Source organism: Bubalus kerabau, chromosome 5 (assembly GCF_029407905.1).
Source record: "Bubalus kerabau isolate K-KA32 ecotype Philippines breed swamp buffalo chromosome 5, PCC_UOA_SB_1v2, whole genome shotgun sequence".
NCBI lineage: Eukaryota > Metazoa > Chordata > Mammalia > Artiodactyla > Bovidae > Bubalus > Bubalus kerabau.
Genome location: NC_073628.1, coordinates 94,207,907 through 94,228,044, shown reverse-complemented (window position 1 = coordinate 94,228,044; position 20,138 = coordinate 94,207,907). Strand labels below are relative to the sequence as shown.

The window sequence follows — 20,138 nt, the reverse complement described above, 5'->3', positions numbered from 1 at the left end:
TGTTGTTCCCCATTTACTTTTTCCTCAGTCCCTTAATGCCTATGGCTTTTCCCATTTTAAATAAGAGAAAACAACATTAAGGAACAAGGTAGAAGAATAGTAAGAAAACTAGAGAAGGGCTCTGAAGCTCCAGAGACACTTCTGGGCCCCATGCTAGTTCCACTGAACTCCTGTTCTTTAAGCATTGACAATTATAAATTCCTAAGTTTAGCCTCTTTCACTACTTACATCTTTTCTACTGAGTTTTCCACCACTTAACTAGGAACCAATACTCATACTCATTCTCTCGTTCTTCCCACTGGTTTTTTAGGAACATTACTCACTAGAACATTACTTTCTATAACCATACAGAAAGGGAAGGGTAACAAAATCAGAAGTAAATATACTTTCAAGAAATGAAGTAACAATATCAACTCTCATAGGGCTAGGCCTACCTTATCCTAACATGATCAATGATTTCTTTCTTATATTTTTCAATTTGGGGTGTCCCTTTCATGTCCCACACAATTCCTCCATGTTCCTCAGTGAAGAGGCCCCAGATTGGGAAGTCTCTTACCTATTATTCTCCATCAATAAATATTACAAGGAGGAGAATATTGGGTGCTAAGAAAAATGGCCATTTATAGATTAGCCACCATTTACTGAGCACTTACTATGTTTAATCAATGTGTTAAGTGTGCCTTGGGTTTCTGACATCATCTTGTTTAATCTTCTCTGAGGTGATATTATAACTATTATCATCATCATCCCATTTCACAGAGAAACTGACAAAAATATAAGGATTAAGTATGATGCTCAAGGTCACACAGCAAGTAAACAGCAGAGCCAGGATTTGAATCTAGATTCAAATCCTTAGGCCCAGGCCCTAAGATCCAGTTAAACTACTACACCACAATGCCTCCTTCCCAGACATCCAGGTTCCAGTGGAATTCATTTAAAACTTAGAAGAATTACCTTTTGATATATACAATTTCACTGGTTCCCTTGCCCTCACAATGAGTCCCAACCATGTACCACAGGAAAAATTGGTTTAGGGCATTCACTTGATTATTCTAAAGTGTGTTTACCTGATTAAGGCAACAACGCTATTTGAAATGGGGTGAGACCCAACTATCATGAAAGTGATTCCCACTCAATACTTTTTACAATCCTTCCCCTTGAACAAACACAAAACCTTCGTAACAAAATGGAGGGTCAGTGAAAGAGAGACATGTAGCAGGGTTGGAAAGTTACATAATCCAAACTTACCTTTTTGGTACACTTCTTGACAGTGTTTATTAATTCTTGTATTACCAGATCTACACTCTTCAAGGAAGGCCCCTTCAGCTTTACAATTTGTTTTTTGACTATTGCCTCAAATGCCATGTCTGGAGTAAACAACCCTGTCCTGGATATAAGAAAGAAAACAGCATGTTAGATATTTTAAATTGAATGATAATCAGTACTCTTTTAACAATGTTTTAATTGGCATGCTACTTAAACTAAGCATGAAAAATCCTCATTTAAAAGGTACATAGTGATTAATTCTATTCACAGCATCATTTGTAATATCTTTAATACATTCTATAGATGATTGCTAAGTCACTTCAGTCGTGTCCAACTCTGTGCAACCCCATAGACGGCAGCCCACCAGGCTCCTCCGTCCCTGGGATTCTCCAGGCAAGAACACTGGAGTGGGTTGCCATTTCCTTCTAGAGATGATTAACACTACCTAAAAACAGTTTCCCAAACGTTTTCAAGGCCCATAATGTGACCTTCAATATTTAACTGTCATTTGTCTCATCTCACTCTTTCACAGCAGGACAAAGGAATGCTACAATAGAAGTGGTGTCCTAAATGTACATTTCTGTTTCTAAAGAATTCCAAAAACAATCCTTCTTGTCCTTCATTGAGTAGGAAATGATCTTCATATTTCGAACACTGAAACTTAGTATAATACAGCTCTCCAGGAAAGAATATGTTATATAGTTGCATTCCTGAACTATATAACATATTCTTTCCTGGAGAGCTGTATTATACTAAGTTCAGAGGTTCCCAGTTTGAGATCCTGGGGTGCTGGAGAAAAAAAAAGACAGCTAAGTGGAACTAGCTTTTTAGGACCCTGAATGCCTAAATTGTGAATTTACAAAAATAACAAATGATAACCAAAGTAACAAGAATCTTTTTCATCTGGCTGGAATCAATTCAAACTGATGTCACAACAGGGCTTTTCTAACGCTGTGCAGAAGCTCAGGAAAGCAGGTATATGCATGTGTGTGTGTGTTTCACAAAAAATGAAAAATGATTACTCACATCTAAACAAAAGGACAATGGAAAAAATCTACTGTAAAAGGGATCTTGAACCCTGACAAACACTATGCCCACAGATATGCAGGCTCCAGACACTGGTGGCTGATCTCCCCATCCTAGACTTTCCTCCCTTCCCCTTATTTGATTACCCGCTCTTCCTTCAACACTCAATTTTATGGTATCTCTTTGGAGAGTTTCCTCTACACTTTGCTTTTAGCAGCCTTATTCTGTGTCTCTCATTTGCTTAGCACTTTGTGCCCTCCTCCAGGAAGCAATGCAGCAGCAGTCATACTATACTGTTAACTGTAACTTCTCCACTTTGGATACAGAATAAAATACACGTTGTTTGAAGTGAAAGTGAAGTCGCTCAGTCGTGTCCGACTCTTTGCGACCCCGTGGACTGTAGCCCACCAGGCTCCTCCGTCCATGGGATTCTCCAGGCAAGAATACTGGAGTGGGTTGCCATTTCCTTCTCCAAACTACTTCTCCAGACTACACGTTGTTTAGTCTGATGTTAAAACTGTTCCCCTGTCTGTCGCTAATCTTCCTTGTGGTTCTTTTCCTCCTTCCTCTCATGCACACGAGGTTTCAGCAAAACCAGACCATTTGCCTTTCCACAAACATATTCATGCTAATATTTTATGCCTTTTCCTTCATCTAAGATGTTCATTTCACTTTTTCCACAATTTCAGCCTGTCCAAATCCCACCTGTGCTTCAAAGGCCAGATCAAAAGCAACCACTTCCTACAGCTCGCTTTCTACAGTCCTGCCACTGACTTGGTCTTTCTTCTCTGAACCCCAGCATCTTATTTTGCACTACAGTGATCTGAGCACATATTTTGGTCCTATGACTATCCTAGTAAGAAGAGTCATTAGAGCATTTATCTTTGTTTTCCCCACAAGGAGGGATCCCTTGCTCATCATTGGCACTCAGTGTTAGCAGAACAAAGAAGGACCATCAAATCCTCACTGAGCAAAGGTGGTTTCTATTATTCAAATATCTAATAGAATCAGTTGAGAACAAAACATTTTAAATTAAGTATATTTAAAAGCCTAAATAATTGCACTATTAGCATGTGTTATACTCAGGACATTGTGCACTTATCATTTTGTGTGTGTGTGCATGCATTTTAGTCGCTAAATCGTGTCCAACTTTTTTGCAATCCCATGGACTGTAGCCTGCCAGGCTCCTGTCCATGCAAATCTCCAGGCAAGAATACTGGAGTGGGTTACCGTTTCATTCTCCAGGGGATCTTCCCCACCCAGGGATCAAACCCACAGCTCCTGCATTGCAGGTGGACTCTTTACCACTGAGTCACCAACCAGCTTATAGGCAAATTAACTCCAGAATAATAGTAACAGTCAATCTCTTCTGTTGGTGGACATGTAAATCAGAAATCTATAATCCTGAATTACTGAATTTTTGCAGTTACATTCAATAAAAACGTAATCAGTAAAAACTTTTAAAAGTCAAATAGAAACACTGTATTTAGTTAAGCAAAAATACTTTTTTGATCCCTCTCCCAAAACATAATTTGGTTCTATTGCATTTATCAGACTAATACGTGTGAATACGTATTAGCTCTGTTCAGCTAAAGAGAAAGACAGAGTTTCTATACCAAATGTCTTCTGGAGTTGAGGGAGAGGGAAGAGAATTAATAGGGAACTTAGAAATCCTGTTGATGGTTAAGAAAAACACACTGGATGTGGTTAGAGATGTTCTCTCCTTTTCACTTTATGAATGCATATTTACATATTTACCCCATCTTGCCTGGAGAATCCCAGGGACGGGGGAGCCTGGTGGGCTGCCGTCTATGGGGTCGCATAGAGTCGGACACGACTGAAGTGACCTAGCAGCAGCAGCAGCAGAGTAGACTTTCCAAATTTCATAAGGATAAATTCAAATGTCATAACTCCTTTGGAAAATCACCCATCATGGTCACACTCAGTGTCAAGTTTTGCTCTCTCAGTTTCTGTTCCCCAAATAGTCTCAAGCTGGCCCTGAGGCAGAAGCTGAGACACAATCGACCGATAGACTGGGGACCCCCTCCTTCATGTAAGATCATCATGAAGTAGGCAACCTAAGTCTTCTGACCTTGAATCAATTTAGCATATGCTCCATTACATTGAATTTAGCCGTCTAAACACGAACTCACAAAATGTGCTTTAAATTCATTTATTTTCTTATCCCAGTTCTTTAATAAAAGTAAATGAGGATAATCCCATTTTATATGAGGGGGAATTCAGGCACAAGTTCTCCTCCCAACCACCTCTCTGCTCTCCTTCTGTATTTCTAACTCCAGTCCAAATGCAGGGCTCCCTGCTCCATGAACACATGCTGCTCTTTGCCACCTCTGTGCCTTTGCTCACACTACTCCCTCCACTCTAAGCCCCTTCTTATCTCCTCCAGCCTCAACAATCTCTCGCCTCTTACATCTCTTTGCATCGCCATCTACCCCATATACACACACATTCACATTTATACACAAAGACACCTTTCCTTGTTGAAATCATTCTTGTTTTCAAAACAGGCAAGGTTTGACTCTAAAATAACCACCTTCCCCAATCTTGCTCCATAAATCCAATCAAAATTAATCCATCTAGTCTTGGTGTAAGTGATGATCACTTATGAGCAAGTCTGGCCTTTTCCTCTGAAATATACAGCTCTGAAGAACAAGGTCTTGTTCATCAGTAAATCCCCAATTGTCAAGAGCATGGTGCTGTGAGTGCAGACAGGGTTTTTGATTTTTCAGTGGAAAAAGACAATATGACAATACTAGAAATTATCATTGAACTCAAACAAGAATTTCCTATTTCTTATTTCTTACTCCCACCTCTACATTCTACTCTGCTCAGATGATGAAAAGGCTACTTCACTAGCCATTTATAAACACTATTTTTTTTTTATTAGATTGAACTGAAGACAAGGAAAACATGAAGCACTTGCCTGATACCATGTATGTTTTTGATTGCATAGCTTATTTCTCTTCGCAATTCTTTCTCATTGAACTCCATCTGCGGAAGCAAAATGAGCCACAGTTATGACACTCAATTCCTCTGAATAATAATATTGTTGAATATTTAAAAATGAGAATAACTTTACTCCATTATTAATAAATGGATACTCATGTCTTTCCTAACCTAAATCCAGATGGTCAAGACATCTGTTTATATAAAGTTCAAGGCAACACAGAATGTTAGGGATTTCTGGGAGTTTTAGTGCAGCAGATTTTAACTCTTTTATAGATAAGGAGTGCTACACATAAAGGATGTCTTCTGTACATAAATCTGGCCATTCATTTGAAATGTATAATTCTTCATTCTTTTGCTGAACGTAGTAAATGTATTCACAGACAAATGCATACATAAGTGTCACCTGATGTACAACAGTAGTCCAGCTGTGTTGAGAATTAACAATGGCTGTCTCTTCTCCCTGGCCATGTTAAGCACCTGAGTTCAAAATTCATTTAAAAGAGGAAATTAATAATATTTTGCCAATTCTACACAGGATAGAGTACTGTATTAAAATTTTCCCAGAAGTTCTAGGTACCTTAAATTTATTGAAAGTAGGATCAAAGTGTCATAGAGCTTAGACCTGAAAGGGATATCAAGAGAACATTTGGGTCAGCCCCTAACTTTTGAGATTTGGCCTCTCTAACCTCATTGCCTGTCCATTTCCCGCCCCCTCACACTTTATGCCATAGAACAATGAACTGCTTTAGTTCTACACCTCAGCCTTTACCACTCCTCCCTTTCTGTCTGGAAAAATCTCTTCCTCAGCCCCACCCCACCTATTCCTGCTTAACTAGCTGCTCAACCTTCTTAGCTCAGAAGCCAAGCTCCCTTACACAGTCAGGCTGGGATTCGTTTCCATGGACTGTGTTTCCATAGCACCCTGTGCTGAAGTTTATCACTTTTCTTAACACATATTAATGAAACTGTCTATTTACCCATCTGCCTCCCACACCAAGACATAAGTACATGCCTCTGTATGTGAGACAGGTAACACAGTCCCTAAAACTACCTCGCTGCCTATGGGGCATTTCAAACTTAACATCTCTGAAACAAAACTCTTGGTTCATACCTCCACACTGAACTTTTTCTCAGTTTCCTCATCTGATGGACACTAACATTTGCTCAGTTGTGCAAGTCAAAATCTTGGGAGTCATTTTGAATCTTCTCTTTTTTGCATTTCCCATAACAATCCAAGCCCCATTGACCCTTCCTTCAAAATCATGAATCCATCCACTTCTCTCAAGCCTCTCTGTTGAGGCATTTCTACTATAAAGCTAAAGAAGTTTAAGTTTCAGAACTTCTCTCTTGCATAAATTCCTTACAAGACCCTGTGCCTGTGTGTTTATAATTTTGCATTCTTCAAGAGGGGTCCCCAAACTGGATAGGCTTCAGGTCCCCAACAAAGTGGATTCACCCCTGCTTCGGCCCTACTGTTAACCCATCTTGTCTCCTTCAATTCACTTTTGCTCCTTTATAATCCAACCAGACAGTGGTCTTTTAAAATCACCAACCAAATCAGGTCACACTTTTCCTTAAAACTCTCCCCGGACTTCCCATTGTTAAATGTAAGCACTTTATCACAACCTATAAAGCTCTGCATAAACTGGGCACTTCCTTTATCTGAATTCATTTTCTCCCCTCTCCCCTTCACAGCTCTGCACCAGCCTCAGTTGTTCCTCACCTGCTACACAGGTGCTTGCTTTAGGGCCTTGTCCTTGGCATCTTGCCTTAAACAACCTTCTTCCTTCAGATCCTTATAGCTGACCTCTTCATGCCATTCTGGTCATGCTTTAAGGGCCCCATAGTCAGAGAGACCTTGCCTGAACATTCCATCAAAAGTGGCTAATCTAATTCCATTCTCTCTCATATTTCATTATGTAATAACACTTGATTTTTTTTTTTTTAATTTGTCTATTTGTCAGTTTTCTGTCTTTGTCACCCGATAGTATCTCTGTCTTGATCCCTGGCACCTAAGATCACTGGTACACAGTAGATGCTCAAGAAACATTTGTAAATGAATTAGACAACAAATACGCATCACAGGAACCTGTTATGAATTAGTTGTTGAATTATTGAAATATCATTAGATTCCATTAAATAAAATAAGAAGCATCAGTAAGAAAATAACTTCCCTCCTGAATTTCACTACCTGAGTAAGGAGGTTTTTGTTTAAAGAATTATCTTAGTCCCATACCATTCACATAATATTTTATGAACAGTTATGTAGAACAGAAAATAGAAATGAAATAAAACAAAAGGAAAGAATAACATTTGGTACAAACCTTTACTATCTCAAAAGGAAAGCGTTCATGGAATATACGATTGATTTTAGCACCCCCTGAGAGCTCCAGGGTATCTACTTGATCCCCTGACCCTTCAATTCTCTTCTCAAAATCCACAGCAAATTGTTGAACCATCCTGTAATTGCAAAAGAGAAATAAATTCAATTTAAAGTTACAAGGCTTCACATTTTTAATCTGAATTTGCTATGGTTATCCCTCAGAACCCTTTTCCTGGTGTTCTTAGTGGCACCTACTGGCAGAATTAACAATGCACTCTAGTCAGTGCTCAAAATGTCAAGATTTATTTCGGACATCTAATTTAAAATATATACTTTAAATATCTGCATCATTAAATAAACATTCTGCCATTTAGCTGCAACTATAAAACGGCATTTTAAAATACTTAAATTAGAAATACACTACCACGTGTAAAATTGATAGCTAGTAGGAGGCTGCTGTATAACACAGGGAGCCCAGCCCAGCACTCTGTGACAACTTAGAGGGGTGGGATATAGGGTGGGGTGGAAGGAGGTTCAAGACAGAGAGAGCATATGTATATACTTAACGGCTATTTCACGTTGTTGTATGCAGAAACCAACATAACATTGTAAAGCAATTATCCTCCAATTAAATTTTAAAAAAATCTAAGCAATAAAACTTCATATAAAATAGTAAAATGAGCCAGGACTCCTGTGACATCACTATCACCTAGTGTTCCAGCTGCTCCAGCAGAGTGCTCTCATACTTTATGAGCTACTCTCTTCCCTGACCTCAGCATCGCAGACCTCATTCTGCCAGAACAATGCAAATTTCTGGCCCTCCACCCTTGCCCCTCTGCAACTAGCTCTAGCCTTGTTTTTCAATGACTTCCAGAATTTAATAAAATGAAAGCTCCTGACCCCATCACCTAAGATTCTCCAGGGTCTGGCCCTGGATGCCTCATCTCTTACTACTCATCCCCACTCACCCTCCAAACCAACTAAAAAGAAGCTATTTGGAGGTCCCCATGAGTACCATGTCTCTGTGTTTTTACACTCATTTTCCTTTCTGCTCTGCCTTATGCTTCTTTGTCTGGCTAATTATTATCTGTCCTTCAAGACTCAATTTAAGCATTAGTTTTTTCAGGAAGCTTTCCATGATCCACAACTCTATCCACCACCACCACTCACTGCCACCCAGATGAAGGACCCTTTCTCAGCTTCCTCAGCATATTTTCAGCACAGCATGTAGCAGAGGGCATCACCATCACTCATCTATCAGTCTCTCTCCTAAGGGCATGGACCATGTATATGATTTATTATACCCTGCTTGGCATATGAGAGGTACTCAGCAAGTTCAATGAAGGAATGAATTACCTCAAGGCACTTGGTAAAAAACAAAGCAAAAAAATATGTTATACAGAAAAAATGACTAGTTGTATTTATGACTAGTAGGTTTAGAAAGTCTCAATTTTGACACACTGAAACTATTTTTAAATCCAAAATCTACTAGATTGAGAAAAAGTTCAAACCACCTAAAATCTGAATCTTTCATTCTCTTTCATTAAAATTATGGATGAAGTAAAAGGAACTTCAAATATTTAGGCCTAAAAATCTAGAATATAACTGGATATATCTATGTTCATGTACATGCTAATATTAATCTAATTTTAAACACCTGGAAAGGTATGAAGCATTGGGAAACACCTGAAAATTCACCTCTAGCTACTCCATTCCCATTCCCTACACCCCAGCCACCTGGCCCACTAGAACAAGTTGTAGCGAAGTTCACACTATTCTCTTGACTTCCTTCTTCCACCTGACAAACTCCTCCCATACTTCAGGGTCTCATTCAAGTGAGTTCACACCCTTCCTAGCATGTATCTGCTCTTTATCTGGTCTTCCTTAACATTTAATACTTACCAGAAATGTAGCATTTATCAGACTTTAACAGTTAGTTGTTTATATATCTGTTTCTGCTGCTCTACTGTGGTTTCTTCTTGAGGGTTAAAAATCTTATTCATTTTTGAATCCTCAGTAGATAGCACAGAGCCAGACATCAAATAGAACACAGAGATGTGAGCAAGGCAAGAGAAAGTAATGAATGAAGAAAGGAAGGGAGGGAGAGAGGCAGGAAGGAAAAAAGGAGGTGAATCAGCTCCCTACAAGGGAGGAATCCAACTGTGGAAAATTGTAATGAGTCCAATGGAATCACAGAGGCAAGACCTAGTCTTTACAAAGACAACAGTTTCAGTTGAACATTAAGATGATGACCTAGGGCCTAAACAGAAATAGCTTTCCTTTCTCTGTAACTTGAAGACTTTTAATAGGAGCTTAACCAAAGCCAAGAAGAAAAAGAAAGGATAAACTATGAGAGAGTTGAATCCAAGAAAAAAAATTTTTCCTCTGTATGATCTTACTGTTTTTTACATGGAGGAATACAAGATAATGCATTGAATATGTTACATAAATAATTTTAACATTTAGAAATCCTCCTACAAATAAAAGGAATTATGTTGTGCATTTTAAAAGCCAGATTAGGGGTATTTGATTACAAGAGTGCAGAGAGAAAGGGGCCATGGGAAGTGGCAAGCATCATCTTTAGAGATGGACTTCAGATATCCAGGGATGTAAGCTGGTCAGTGGGGGTCTTCTGGTGGAGAGAGACCTGGGGCAATTTGAAGCACAGGGATAAAAGGATAGATGAGGCTGGAAGGAGCTAAAAGAAGGAATGAGGATAAAAGACATAAGGGGATGGCAATCCTCCAACAACTCTGCTATCCTTACCCAAGAACCCTCAGGGATAAATCTAATAACCCAAGGATAAGAAGAAAAGATCTTGAAGGAGTAAAAAGACACTTGGCAGTTTTCACATTTGTGTATTTAAAGGTCTACATTAAAATCATTACCAAATAGGAAAAAGAAACTTAAATGTGCCCTACTGTCTGTAGTTTTTAAAATCAAATCCTTGGTTCTCACTGCACTGAAAAATACACACAGACAGATGATATAAAATGACTGAAATAAAAAAGATAATAAGTACATGTGATACCAACAGAAACAGTTGCACAATCCAGATGACATTTTCAACAGGAACCTAGCCCACTTTTCAAGACTAAGGGCAAACAACCCTACTGAGTTATCACTGTTGGTTTTGCTCATTTACTGAATCCAATTAGAAAAACACAATAAAACTGGGCAGAGGATTGGGCATTGGTTAAATTTATAATGACAGAATTAAGATCGACAACTAGTCTTCAAGACAACAAAGATTCAAGGCTTATTTTAAGACATATACAAAGCCTCATATACTTTACTTCTATGGGAAAAAACCTAGAAACTAGCATGATAAATAGACTAAGGAAAAAGCAAACTGAAGAAATGAGCTTCGAGTGCTGAACAAGGGACGGGCAAGGTGACTCACTGCAGCAATGCTTTGGTCTTCCGGGTGGGGTCCTCTGGCTTGAAGTTTTTGTAGGCTTCTACTTCATGTTCTATGGACAGCAACTGGCCCTGTAGTTTGTTCCTGAAGTTGGGCAGGGTGTCTCGAATGTGGTTGGTAAGTTGCTAAATAAAACAAAACAAATTTATGCACACATATAAGAGACAGAAGTTCAACTCAGAAGATAAAAATTGGCCTTCACTGTTTTCCAGATCACTCAAAACCTTAGAAAGTCATACACACATGTGAGTCTGACTGTGTAGACATATGTGAGAAGTTCCAGCTCTCTCCTCCACTGCCTACACCCCAGGTCAAAATTCCCTCAGCTAAAGTCACTAGCTGAGACTATCTCTTTACATCGGGGATACCCTGTTAAAAGGCAGCTAAGTTTACTAATGACGCTGCCTAATGACACCTTAGTATGGACTAATCTGTCAGATCAGCTACCCTGTGAAAAGGAACCTTAAGTTAGAATGTGATACAAATGAAAGAAGCAGAGAATGACAGGTGCTGCCTGAATTCTCAGAACCAAAAGGCTCACCACCAGTGGAGCTCATACCCATGTACCTGTCAGTTGTTAACTTCCTTTCCATTCTATAGCTCAGGCAGGTGTTTCCTCCTTCTTCCATCTTTAGGCCCCAGTCCAACAGTGGTTAGTCCCTAGCTTACACCCTCAACAGGTTGTATATAAAAAGCCCTGGTATTGATACCTCTACCTAACCACTTGCTTTGGCATTTCCACTGAAGTCATCTGCTGACACCTCAAGCTTAGGATAAAGAAAATTCTCTAACAGATTTTCTAAGAGGGACAAAATTAATTGAGAATAAAGGTGGGATATAAACTCAGATTGATTAGCCCTCTGACTAATGCTCTTTCTGTTACAATATAATTAAGTCTGAATTAACAGGAAAAAAGATCACCTTTTTGCATGGCTTAAGAAATAAACTCAGAATCAAGAGAAGAGAAATGTAAATGTTATAGAAATCTAGGAAAAAGAATAATAAATTTAAAGTCAGTGAGTCAATTCAGTCACTCAGTTGTGTCCAATTCTTTGTGACCCCATGGACCGCAGCATGCCAGGCCTCCCTGTCCATCACCAACTCCCAGAGTTTATCCAAATTCATGTCCATTGAGTTAGTGATGCCATCCAACCATCTCATTCTCTGTCATGCCCTTCTCCTCCTACCTTCAATCTTTCCCAGCATCAGGGTCTTTTCAAATGAGTCAGTAGTTTGCATCAGGTGGCCAAAGTATTGGAGTTTCGGCTTCAACATCAGTCCTTCCAATGAATATTCAGGATTGATTTCCTTTACGATTGACTGGTTTCATCTCCTTGTAGTCCAAGGGACTCTCAAGAGTCTTCTCCAACACCACAGTTCAAAAGCATCAATTCTTCGGTGCTCAGCTTTCTTTATAGTCTAACTCTCACATCCATACATGACTACTGGAAAAACCATAGCCTTGACTAGATGGACATTTGTTGGCAAAGTAATGTCTCTGCTTTTTAATATGCTGTCTAGGTTGGTCATAACTTTCCTTCCAAGGAGTAAGTGTCTTTTAATTTCATGGCTGCAGTCACCATCTGCAGTGATTTTGGAGACTAAAAAAATAAAGTCACCAGCCCCAAGCACTGGGACGACCCAGAGGGATAGAATGGGGAGGGAGGAGGGAGGAGGGTTCAGGATGGGGAACACATGTATACCTGTGGCGGATTCATTTTGATATTTGGCAAAACTAATACAGTTATGTAAAGTTTAAAAATAAAATAAAATTAAAAAATAAATAAATAAATAAAGTCAGCCACTGTATCCACTGTTTTCCCATCTATTTGCCATGAAGTGATGGGACCGAATGCCATGGTCTTAGTTTTCTGAATGTTGAGCTTTAAGGCAACTTTTTTACTCTCCTCTTTCACTTTCATCAAGAGGCTCTTTAGTTCTTCTTCGCTTTCTGCCATAAGGGTGGTGTAACCTGCATATCTGAGGTTATTGATATTTCTCCTGGAAATCTTGATTCCAGCTTGTGCTTCATCCAGCTCAGCATTTCTCATGATGTACTGTGCACATAAGTTAAATAAGCAGGGTGACAATATACAGCCTGACGTACTCCTTTCCCGATCTGGAACCAGGCTATTGTTCCATGTCTAGCTCTAGCTGTTTCTTCCTGACCTGTATACAGATTTCTCAGGAGGCAAGTCAGGTGGTCTGGTATTCCTATCTCTTGAAGAATTATCCAAAGTTTGTTGTGATCCACATACTCAAAGGCTTTAGCATAGTCAATAAAGCAGAAATAGATGTTTTTCTGGATCTCTCTCGCTTTTTCAATGACCTAGCGGATGTTGGCAATTTGATCTCTGGTTTCTCTGCCTTTTCTAAATCCAGATTGAATATCTGGAAGTTCACGGTTCATGTACTGTTGAAGCCTGGCTTGGAGAATTTTGAGCATTATTTTACTAGCGTGTGAGATGAGTGCAATTGTGCAGTAGTTTGAGCATTCTTTGGCATTGCCTTTCTTTGGGATTGGAATGAAAACTGACCTTTTCCAGTCCTGTGGCCACTGTTGAGCTTTCCAAATTTCCTGGCATATTGTGTGCAGCACTTTCACAGCATCATCTTTTAGGATTTGACATAGCTCAACTGGAATTCCATCACCTCCACTAGCTTTGTCTGTGTGATGTTTAATAAGGCCTATTTGACTTCACATTCCAGAATGTCTGGCTCTAGGTGAATGATCACACCATCATGATTACCTGAGTCCTGAAGATCTTTTTTGTATAGTTCTTCTGTGTATTTTAAATTTAAAATAAGGGGAATAAGATAAGTAGACCCAAACCAACTGAAGAACCATTTAAAATCATTTATGTTTATCCGAGCTTAACCATGTGTGTGCTTAATCACTCAGTTCTTTACAACTCTTTGCAACCCTATGGACAATAGCTCTGTCCATGGGGATTCTCTAGGAAAGAATACTGGAGTGGGTTGCTATGCCCTTCTCCAGGGGATCTTCCCAACCCAGGGATCGAACCAAGGTCTCCCATACTACAGGCAGATTCAAGGTTATCTGGATAGTCAAGGTTATCTGGATATATCTATTCAATAAATCAAGTTATTTAACTGTCAATAGTTCACACGTTCACACCTATCCTATAACCTTGTCCATAGTTATGACTTGTTAGAATAGGAAAAAGGAGTCCAGAATGGCAGTGGCTAAAAGACAAGGAAGGGAAAAGCCTGAGAAAATAGAACAAAGGAAGGTCTGAGGACCACAGTGAGGACCTCAGGTAGAACAAACAGCACTCCTGGCTAGCCCAATTTACATAGGGCAAGCCCAGGGGGAGGAGATAAAAACCACATAAAAAGAGGAGCCAAAGGGCCGGGGGTAACTCCCCTCTTCTCTTCGCGTCTTTTGGGTCGGCATGCCCTCACGCATGAAGGATGTATTTTCCTTTATTTTCTAAATAAAACTGAGCTGTAACATGGAGCTGTAACACCGATCTGTCTGAGAGCTGTGACCCAGTCTGTTTGAGAGCTGTGACAGGGTCTGTCTGAGAGCTGTGACAGGGTCTGTCCGAGGGCTGTAATGCTGGTCCGTCACTTCAAATTTTTGTTGGGACGAGACAGAACTGAGGAAAATTCCACACTCCTCCAACAGACTTATCGTATTATTCTCCTGGCATGTGTTGCCATTATGGTTTTGAAGCAGAAAATAAAAGAATGGAGAAGACTGCATTCCCAGTAGCAACGCCCAAGAACAAACCCCAAATCTAAGAGTAATAGTAACCACTTGACTGACTTGCCTAACTTCTCTTCTTGGAGGTGTCAACCTCAACATGACTGAAATCAAGTACCTAATATTCCCTTCAGAAGTTTCTCCATCTTGGTGATTTCATAATAACCTGGAACTTGGAAGTTATCCTTGACTTTCCCTCTCCGTCAATCACCAGAGCTAATCCACTGCCAAGTTCTCAATTTTCCCAAATATGCCCCATATCTGATTCCTTTTCCATCTCCACTGGCCCTAACCAAGACCAGCCTACCATCATTTCTCACTTTGACTCATAAGTAAGAGGTCTTCTCATTTCTCTTTTTTTCTTTCTTCTCATTTCCCCATTTCTACTCTTGATCTTCCTATTTGCAACCACCATAATCATTTTAACCCACAGATGTGACTGTTATTCCCCTCCTCAGATTCCTTAAACAACTGACTCCCCAGGGCTCTTAGGATAACAGCCAAAATCTTTAACTTCGCCTACAAACACTATAGGATTCAGCCACTGCCTTCATCGCCACATTCTTCTCTTACAACTCACTCTCTGACCTCCAGCCATAATGATATTCTTTTCAATTCCTCAAAAATATCCTGTCCTTTTTTCAGTTTTTGCTATAGTAAGAATCCCTCAGGGTCAGACGTGTTGGTACACATAAGATCAGCAATAAAATTATCCTAATTTCAGGAGACTTCCCTGGAGGTCCAGTGGTTAAAACTGTGTGCTTTCAATGCAACGGTTCAATCCCTTGCTGGGGAACTAAGATCCCACATGCCATATGGCATGGAAAAAAAAAAAAAAATTATCCTAATTTCAAACACAGTGTGAAGATCCTTGAAGCAATAGAGAAACTGATTATACAGGAAATGAAAGATCTTTAGTATAATATTTATTCAATTTTCAGTCAACCAGAATCAGTTATGCCATAATTTATGGGTCACCTGTAATAACCAAGTGGTCAATCATACCTGTTCTACTTTTCCAGTATTCATATTTCTAACTTTATTATTTCTAATTATTTTAGTGGCTTTTCTCTAAGTTTTCTTTTTTTAGTTTATTTGCATTTTTCTTAGCCCAATACAGGTATGAGAGCAGAAATCAAAAAATAGTTTTATCAGAGATAAATACATTGATAGAATATCATGATTCTTGCATGACAAACCAAACTTCCTTCTCCAAAACAAGTTAATAATTTTTAAATGACAACTATATTATTGCTTTATGGCTTCCAAATATTCATCTACCCTTAATTTAAAAATACAAATTTTATATTAGTCTGTGTTACATCACTTAAAATACAAGTATACTACTGTTTTTTATTTTCTAAAACTGCTTCAATTGCTGCCTAAATGGTTCAGATATAATGTTACTAGTAGCCTACTGTTGTGTTAGCCTCTACTGACACCTTCTAGGAGGGAACAATCAGAACAACTGTTAACTACTTGACTTATTTAAGTTCATAAATAAAAGTTAAAGCATACTTTTTGTGAGAAAAGTTGCTCACAATCTGAGTCAATGTAATCAAAACTTGGGGTGGAGGCTCTATACTCAATGACTATGACACAATTCTACTAGGGACTGGAAAATATATGAAAAAAAAAGTACACTAAATTTTTATGGAAGAAATGTATATATGCATGAAGTGAGGGGAGGCAAAGGGCCTAATTCTATCTGTTATGAGGAAAGGGGTTATCTGGAAAAGTTTCTTAGATGAATGAAGATCAGTGATTGCTTATGTGTTTTTAAGATTGGAAATTAAGGATCAAACCAATCCTAAACAAAATCATAAAGAAATTTTAACTTAACCATCACAGATTGACATTTCAAAAAAAAAAAAAACAGATGACAAGAGGCAAACTTTTCAGAGAGATACAAGTTTAACTCCTTAAGACAATTATATATTATGAACAAATATGTGCTAAAATGTGTTCCCCTGTTCACTGTTTCTAAATAAATATGTATTTCTGCTTAGTATACTATTCTTTCAGTAATATTAAGGTGTATTCTGGTCATTTAGAATTACTAATGGCATCGGTCTAAGTATTCATAGTCATCTTTTAACTTTTCTATTAATACTGTTATGCTAAATAGTTCAGAAAAAAGTATAAAAATAAGAAATATGGATTCCAATAGCCATTCACATATTTTATAATTGTTCTTGTTGCTTGAAAAACCATTTTTACCTGATTAAGGACCTTCTGAAGGTACGGGGTCCCCATCCGATCAGCAATATGTCTGTAAGCCGGGTGTGAGAGAAAAAATTTCCTTTCTGCCAACATGGCAGCCTTTATGTCCTTCTTCCCATCTATGTCCTTCTGGCTCCTGTTTACCACCCCCACGTAACCTAAAACAAAACACACATCTATGTAGTTGAGGACACTTTTGGTTTCTTCTTCTGGGGAAATTTTAAAGCTGTCGAAGAGGCCAAATAAGAAAAGCAAAATAATTTTAAGAGTCTGAAGAACAGATCCCCTTACAAAACTCAATTTGAGATATCAGTATTTAATGAAGGCTGGACAATTTGGCTAATGTTGATTTTTTACCATTAAAAAAATAACGTCCTTTTGTCCTTAAAAGATTTGTGCATTTAAATAGAGTAAATCTCTAAGCAGCTTTGTCAGACAGCAGCAAGTAAATAATTCAGACTTAAACAGAATACATTTATACAGACTATGATGAATAATTACACCCTTCCTTCAAACCCCTTCCTTTTCCTGTTTTATTCCTATTGTTTGAAGGAATAGTTCTTTCTTTGGATCAATTTTACTACATTATTTGGGAACACCATGTCATTCCATAAAATGTTTAACTAAGCTTAAATCCATTCTTCTCAATGTGGAGGCATAAAAATTCGGCCTCCCACTGGTTTCCCAGTTGTTTCTCTGCCACACCATCAAAGAAAGTCCTGTATAGGACACAGTACATTACCCCTGCGAAGTGGCAGCAGCTTATTCTCTAGAACATCCCTGGCATCCGTTCCTTCATCCATGAGATCCAGTTTGGTGATGACTCCAATGGTTCTCAGACCTGCACCACAAGCAAAACCCACATTACACAATTTGCAGAGACCAACAAGTTTCAGAGACATATATGTCTCAATGTTAATTGCAAAGCACTCATATTTCTTGTTCTTTCCATGTTCCTCCCCATCTTATTTTGTTTTCTAATCCACAACTATCCCATCTGGTAAATGTCAACAGGATGAGACAGAGAGCTGCAAAACGACCCATCCATAAGATAACTCTTGATCCAGAAGAGAAAAAACAAATAGCTGTTTCACCAAAATACTTATAAATGTATGAGTTTATTTTTGTACTACATGTACATAGAAATTATATATTTAAATTATCCCCTCAGGGATTGCACACAGTATGGATGCTTTCATTTTATGCATTACATTATTAAAAACAAAAATAGGTTAGACATGGACCAGTGATGTGGGTATGTCAGAAACCAAAGCTTATTATTGATCCAGATCTGAGCACTTGAGAGCAAACTATAAAGAGAAGAAAATTAGGTACAGGATACCATCATTACCAAAAATAAACTCACAAATCTCACATATTCATTGTTACTTAGAAAAAGAAATATGACTTAATGGAAAGAAGACTGAAATAGGAATTCTGAGCCATGGATTCTAGTCTTAAGATAAGTCACTTAACTCTCTGAGTCTCAGTTTTCCTCTTCTATAAAATAAACAGTTGGAAAACATGAATCAAAGGTTCCTTTCAGTAATAAAATAATGAAAAAACCTAAACATTTTATGTAGCATATCAGATGTACTGTGTTTATTCTTTGGTCCCATCATTAGATAAAATGAACAATATTTGCCTACTGATTCATCTTTTTAAGTGTATTTCTTTGGCTTTGCAATTAAACATGGTTAACTGAATACAAGTTTTTATTTTCCGCCTGAAACCACTCTCAATGGCTTCCCTGATAGCTCAGTTGGTAAAGAATCCTCTTGTAATGCAGGAGACCCCAGTTCGATTCCTGGGTTGGGAAGATCCCCTGGAGAAAGGATAGGTTACCCACTCCAGTATTCTTGCTTCCCTTGTGATTCAGCTGGTAAGAATCTGCCTGCAATGCACGAGACCTGGGTTTGATCCCTGGGTTGGGAAGATCTCCTGGAGAAAGGAAAGGCTACCAACTCTAGTATTCTGGCCTAGAGAATTCCATGGACTGTATAGTCCATGGGGTCACAAAGAGTCAGACACGACTGAGTGACTTACAGGCTCACTCTCAAATAATACTGTTTAATACTTTCTAAAACAGCTATGGTTTTAAATGCTTTACATGTCTTAAATCATTTAATCCTATCAAGTACTCCAACTACTAATTTTTTAAGATGAGGAAACTAAGTCAGAGAGAGATTAAGTCACTCATCCCAAGGTCATAGAAGAAATGGATCTGGGCAGTCTGGTTCTAGAATCCATGCTTTTAACCAATATACTCCTTATCATAGTAAAATAATTTTTTAAAACGTAGAGGGTTTAAACCAAGAAGGTCAAAGAAAACGGAAGAGAAATACAGATAATTTTTGAAACTGGAAACTTAGCAGGATGACTGTTAACTAACCTAACAGATCAGAAAAATAGGAAAACTTCATCCAAGAAAGTCAACAACAGGAGATGCCTAGAAACTGAATAATTTACATCATCAGATCAGATCAGATCAGTCGCTCAGTCATGTCCGACTCTTTGTGACCCCATGAATCGTGGCATGCCAGGCCTCCCTGTCCATCACCAACTCCTGGAGTTCACTCAGACTCACGTCCATCTAGTCAGTGTATGCCATCCAGCCATCTCATCCTCTGTCATCCCCTTCTCCTCTTGCCCCCAATCCCTCCCAGCATCAGAGTCTTTTCCAAAGAGTCAACTCTTCGCATGAGGTGGCCAAAGTACTGGAGTTTCAGCTTTAGCATCATTCCTTTCAAAGAAATCCCAGGGCTGATCTCCTTCAGAATGGACTCGTTGGATCTCCTTGCAGTCCAAGGGACTCTCAAGAGTCTTCTCCAACACCACAGTTCAAAAGCATCAATTCTTCGGTGCTCAGCCTTCTTCACAGTCCAACTCTCACATCCATACATGACCACAGGAAAAACCATAGCCTTGACTAGACGGACCTTTGTTGGCAAAGTAATGTCTCTGCTTTTGAATATGCTATCTAGGTTGGTCATAACTTTCCTTCCAAGGAGTAAGCGTCTTTTAATTTCATGGCTGCAGTCACCATCTGCAGTGATTTTGGAGCCTCAAAAAATAAAGTCTGACACTGTTTCCACTGTTTCCCCATCTATTTGCCATGAAGTGATGGGACCGGATGCCATGATCTTCGTTTTCTGAATGCTGAGCTTTAAGCCAACTTG

The 20,138-nt window shown here is 38.8% G+C and overlaps 1 protein-coding gene across 8 annotated transcripts in view; it reads right to left on the bottom strand.

Annotated features, from left to right (window-relative positions):
* The window catches only part of DNM3 (dynamin 3), a 660,520-nt gene that overhangs the window by 403,854 nt on the left and 236,528 nt on the right, over positions 1-20,138 (bottom strand). For all 8 annotated transcript variants that reach the window (XR_008714900.1, XM_055582241.1, XM_055582242.1 and 5 more), the window contains exons 5-10: positions 17,702-17,800; positions 16,957-17,117; positions 10,989-11,131; positions 7,587-7,722; positions 5,237-5,304; positions 1,249-1,387 (exon numbers count right to left, since the gene is read on the bottom strand). Coding sequence is in view for 7 of the 8 variants with exons in the window: in XM_055582241.1 (XP_055438216.1) it covers positions 1,249-1,387; positions 5,237-5,304; positions 7,587-7,722; positions 10,989-11,131; positions 16,957-17,117; positions 17,702-17,800 (746 nt within the window). In the remaining variant the exon portion in view is untranslated. The remainder of the gene's footprint in view (positions 1-1,248; positions 1,388-5,236; positions 5,305-7,586; positions 7,723-10,988; positions 11,132-16,956; positions 17,118-17,701; positions 17,801-20,138) is intronic.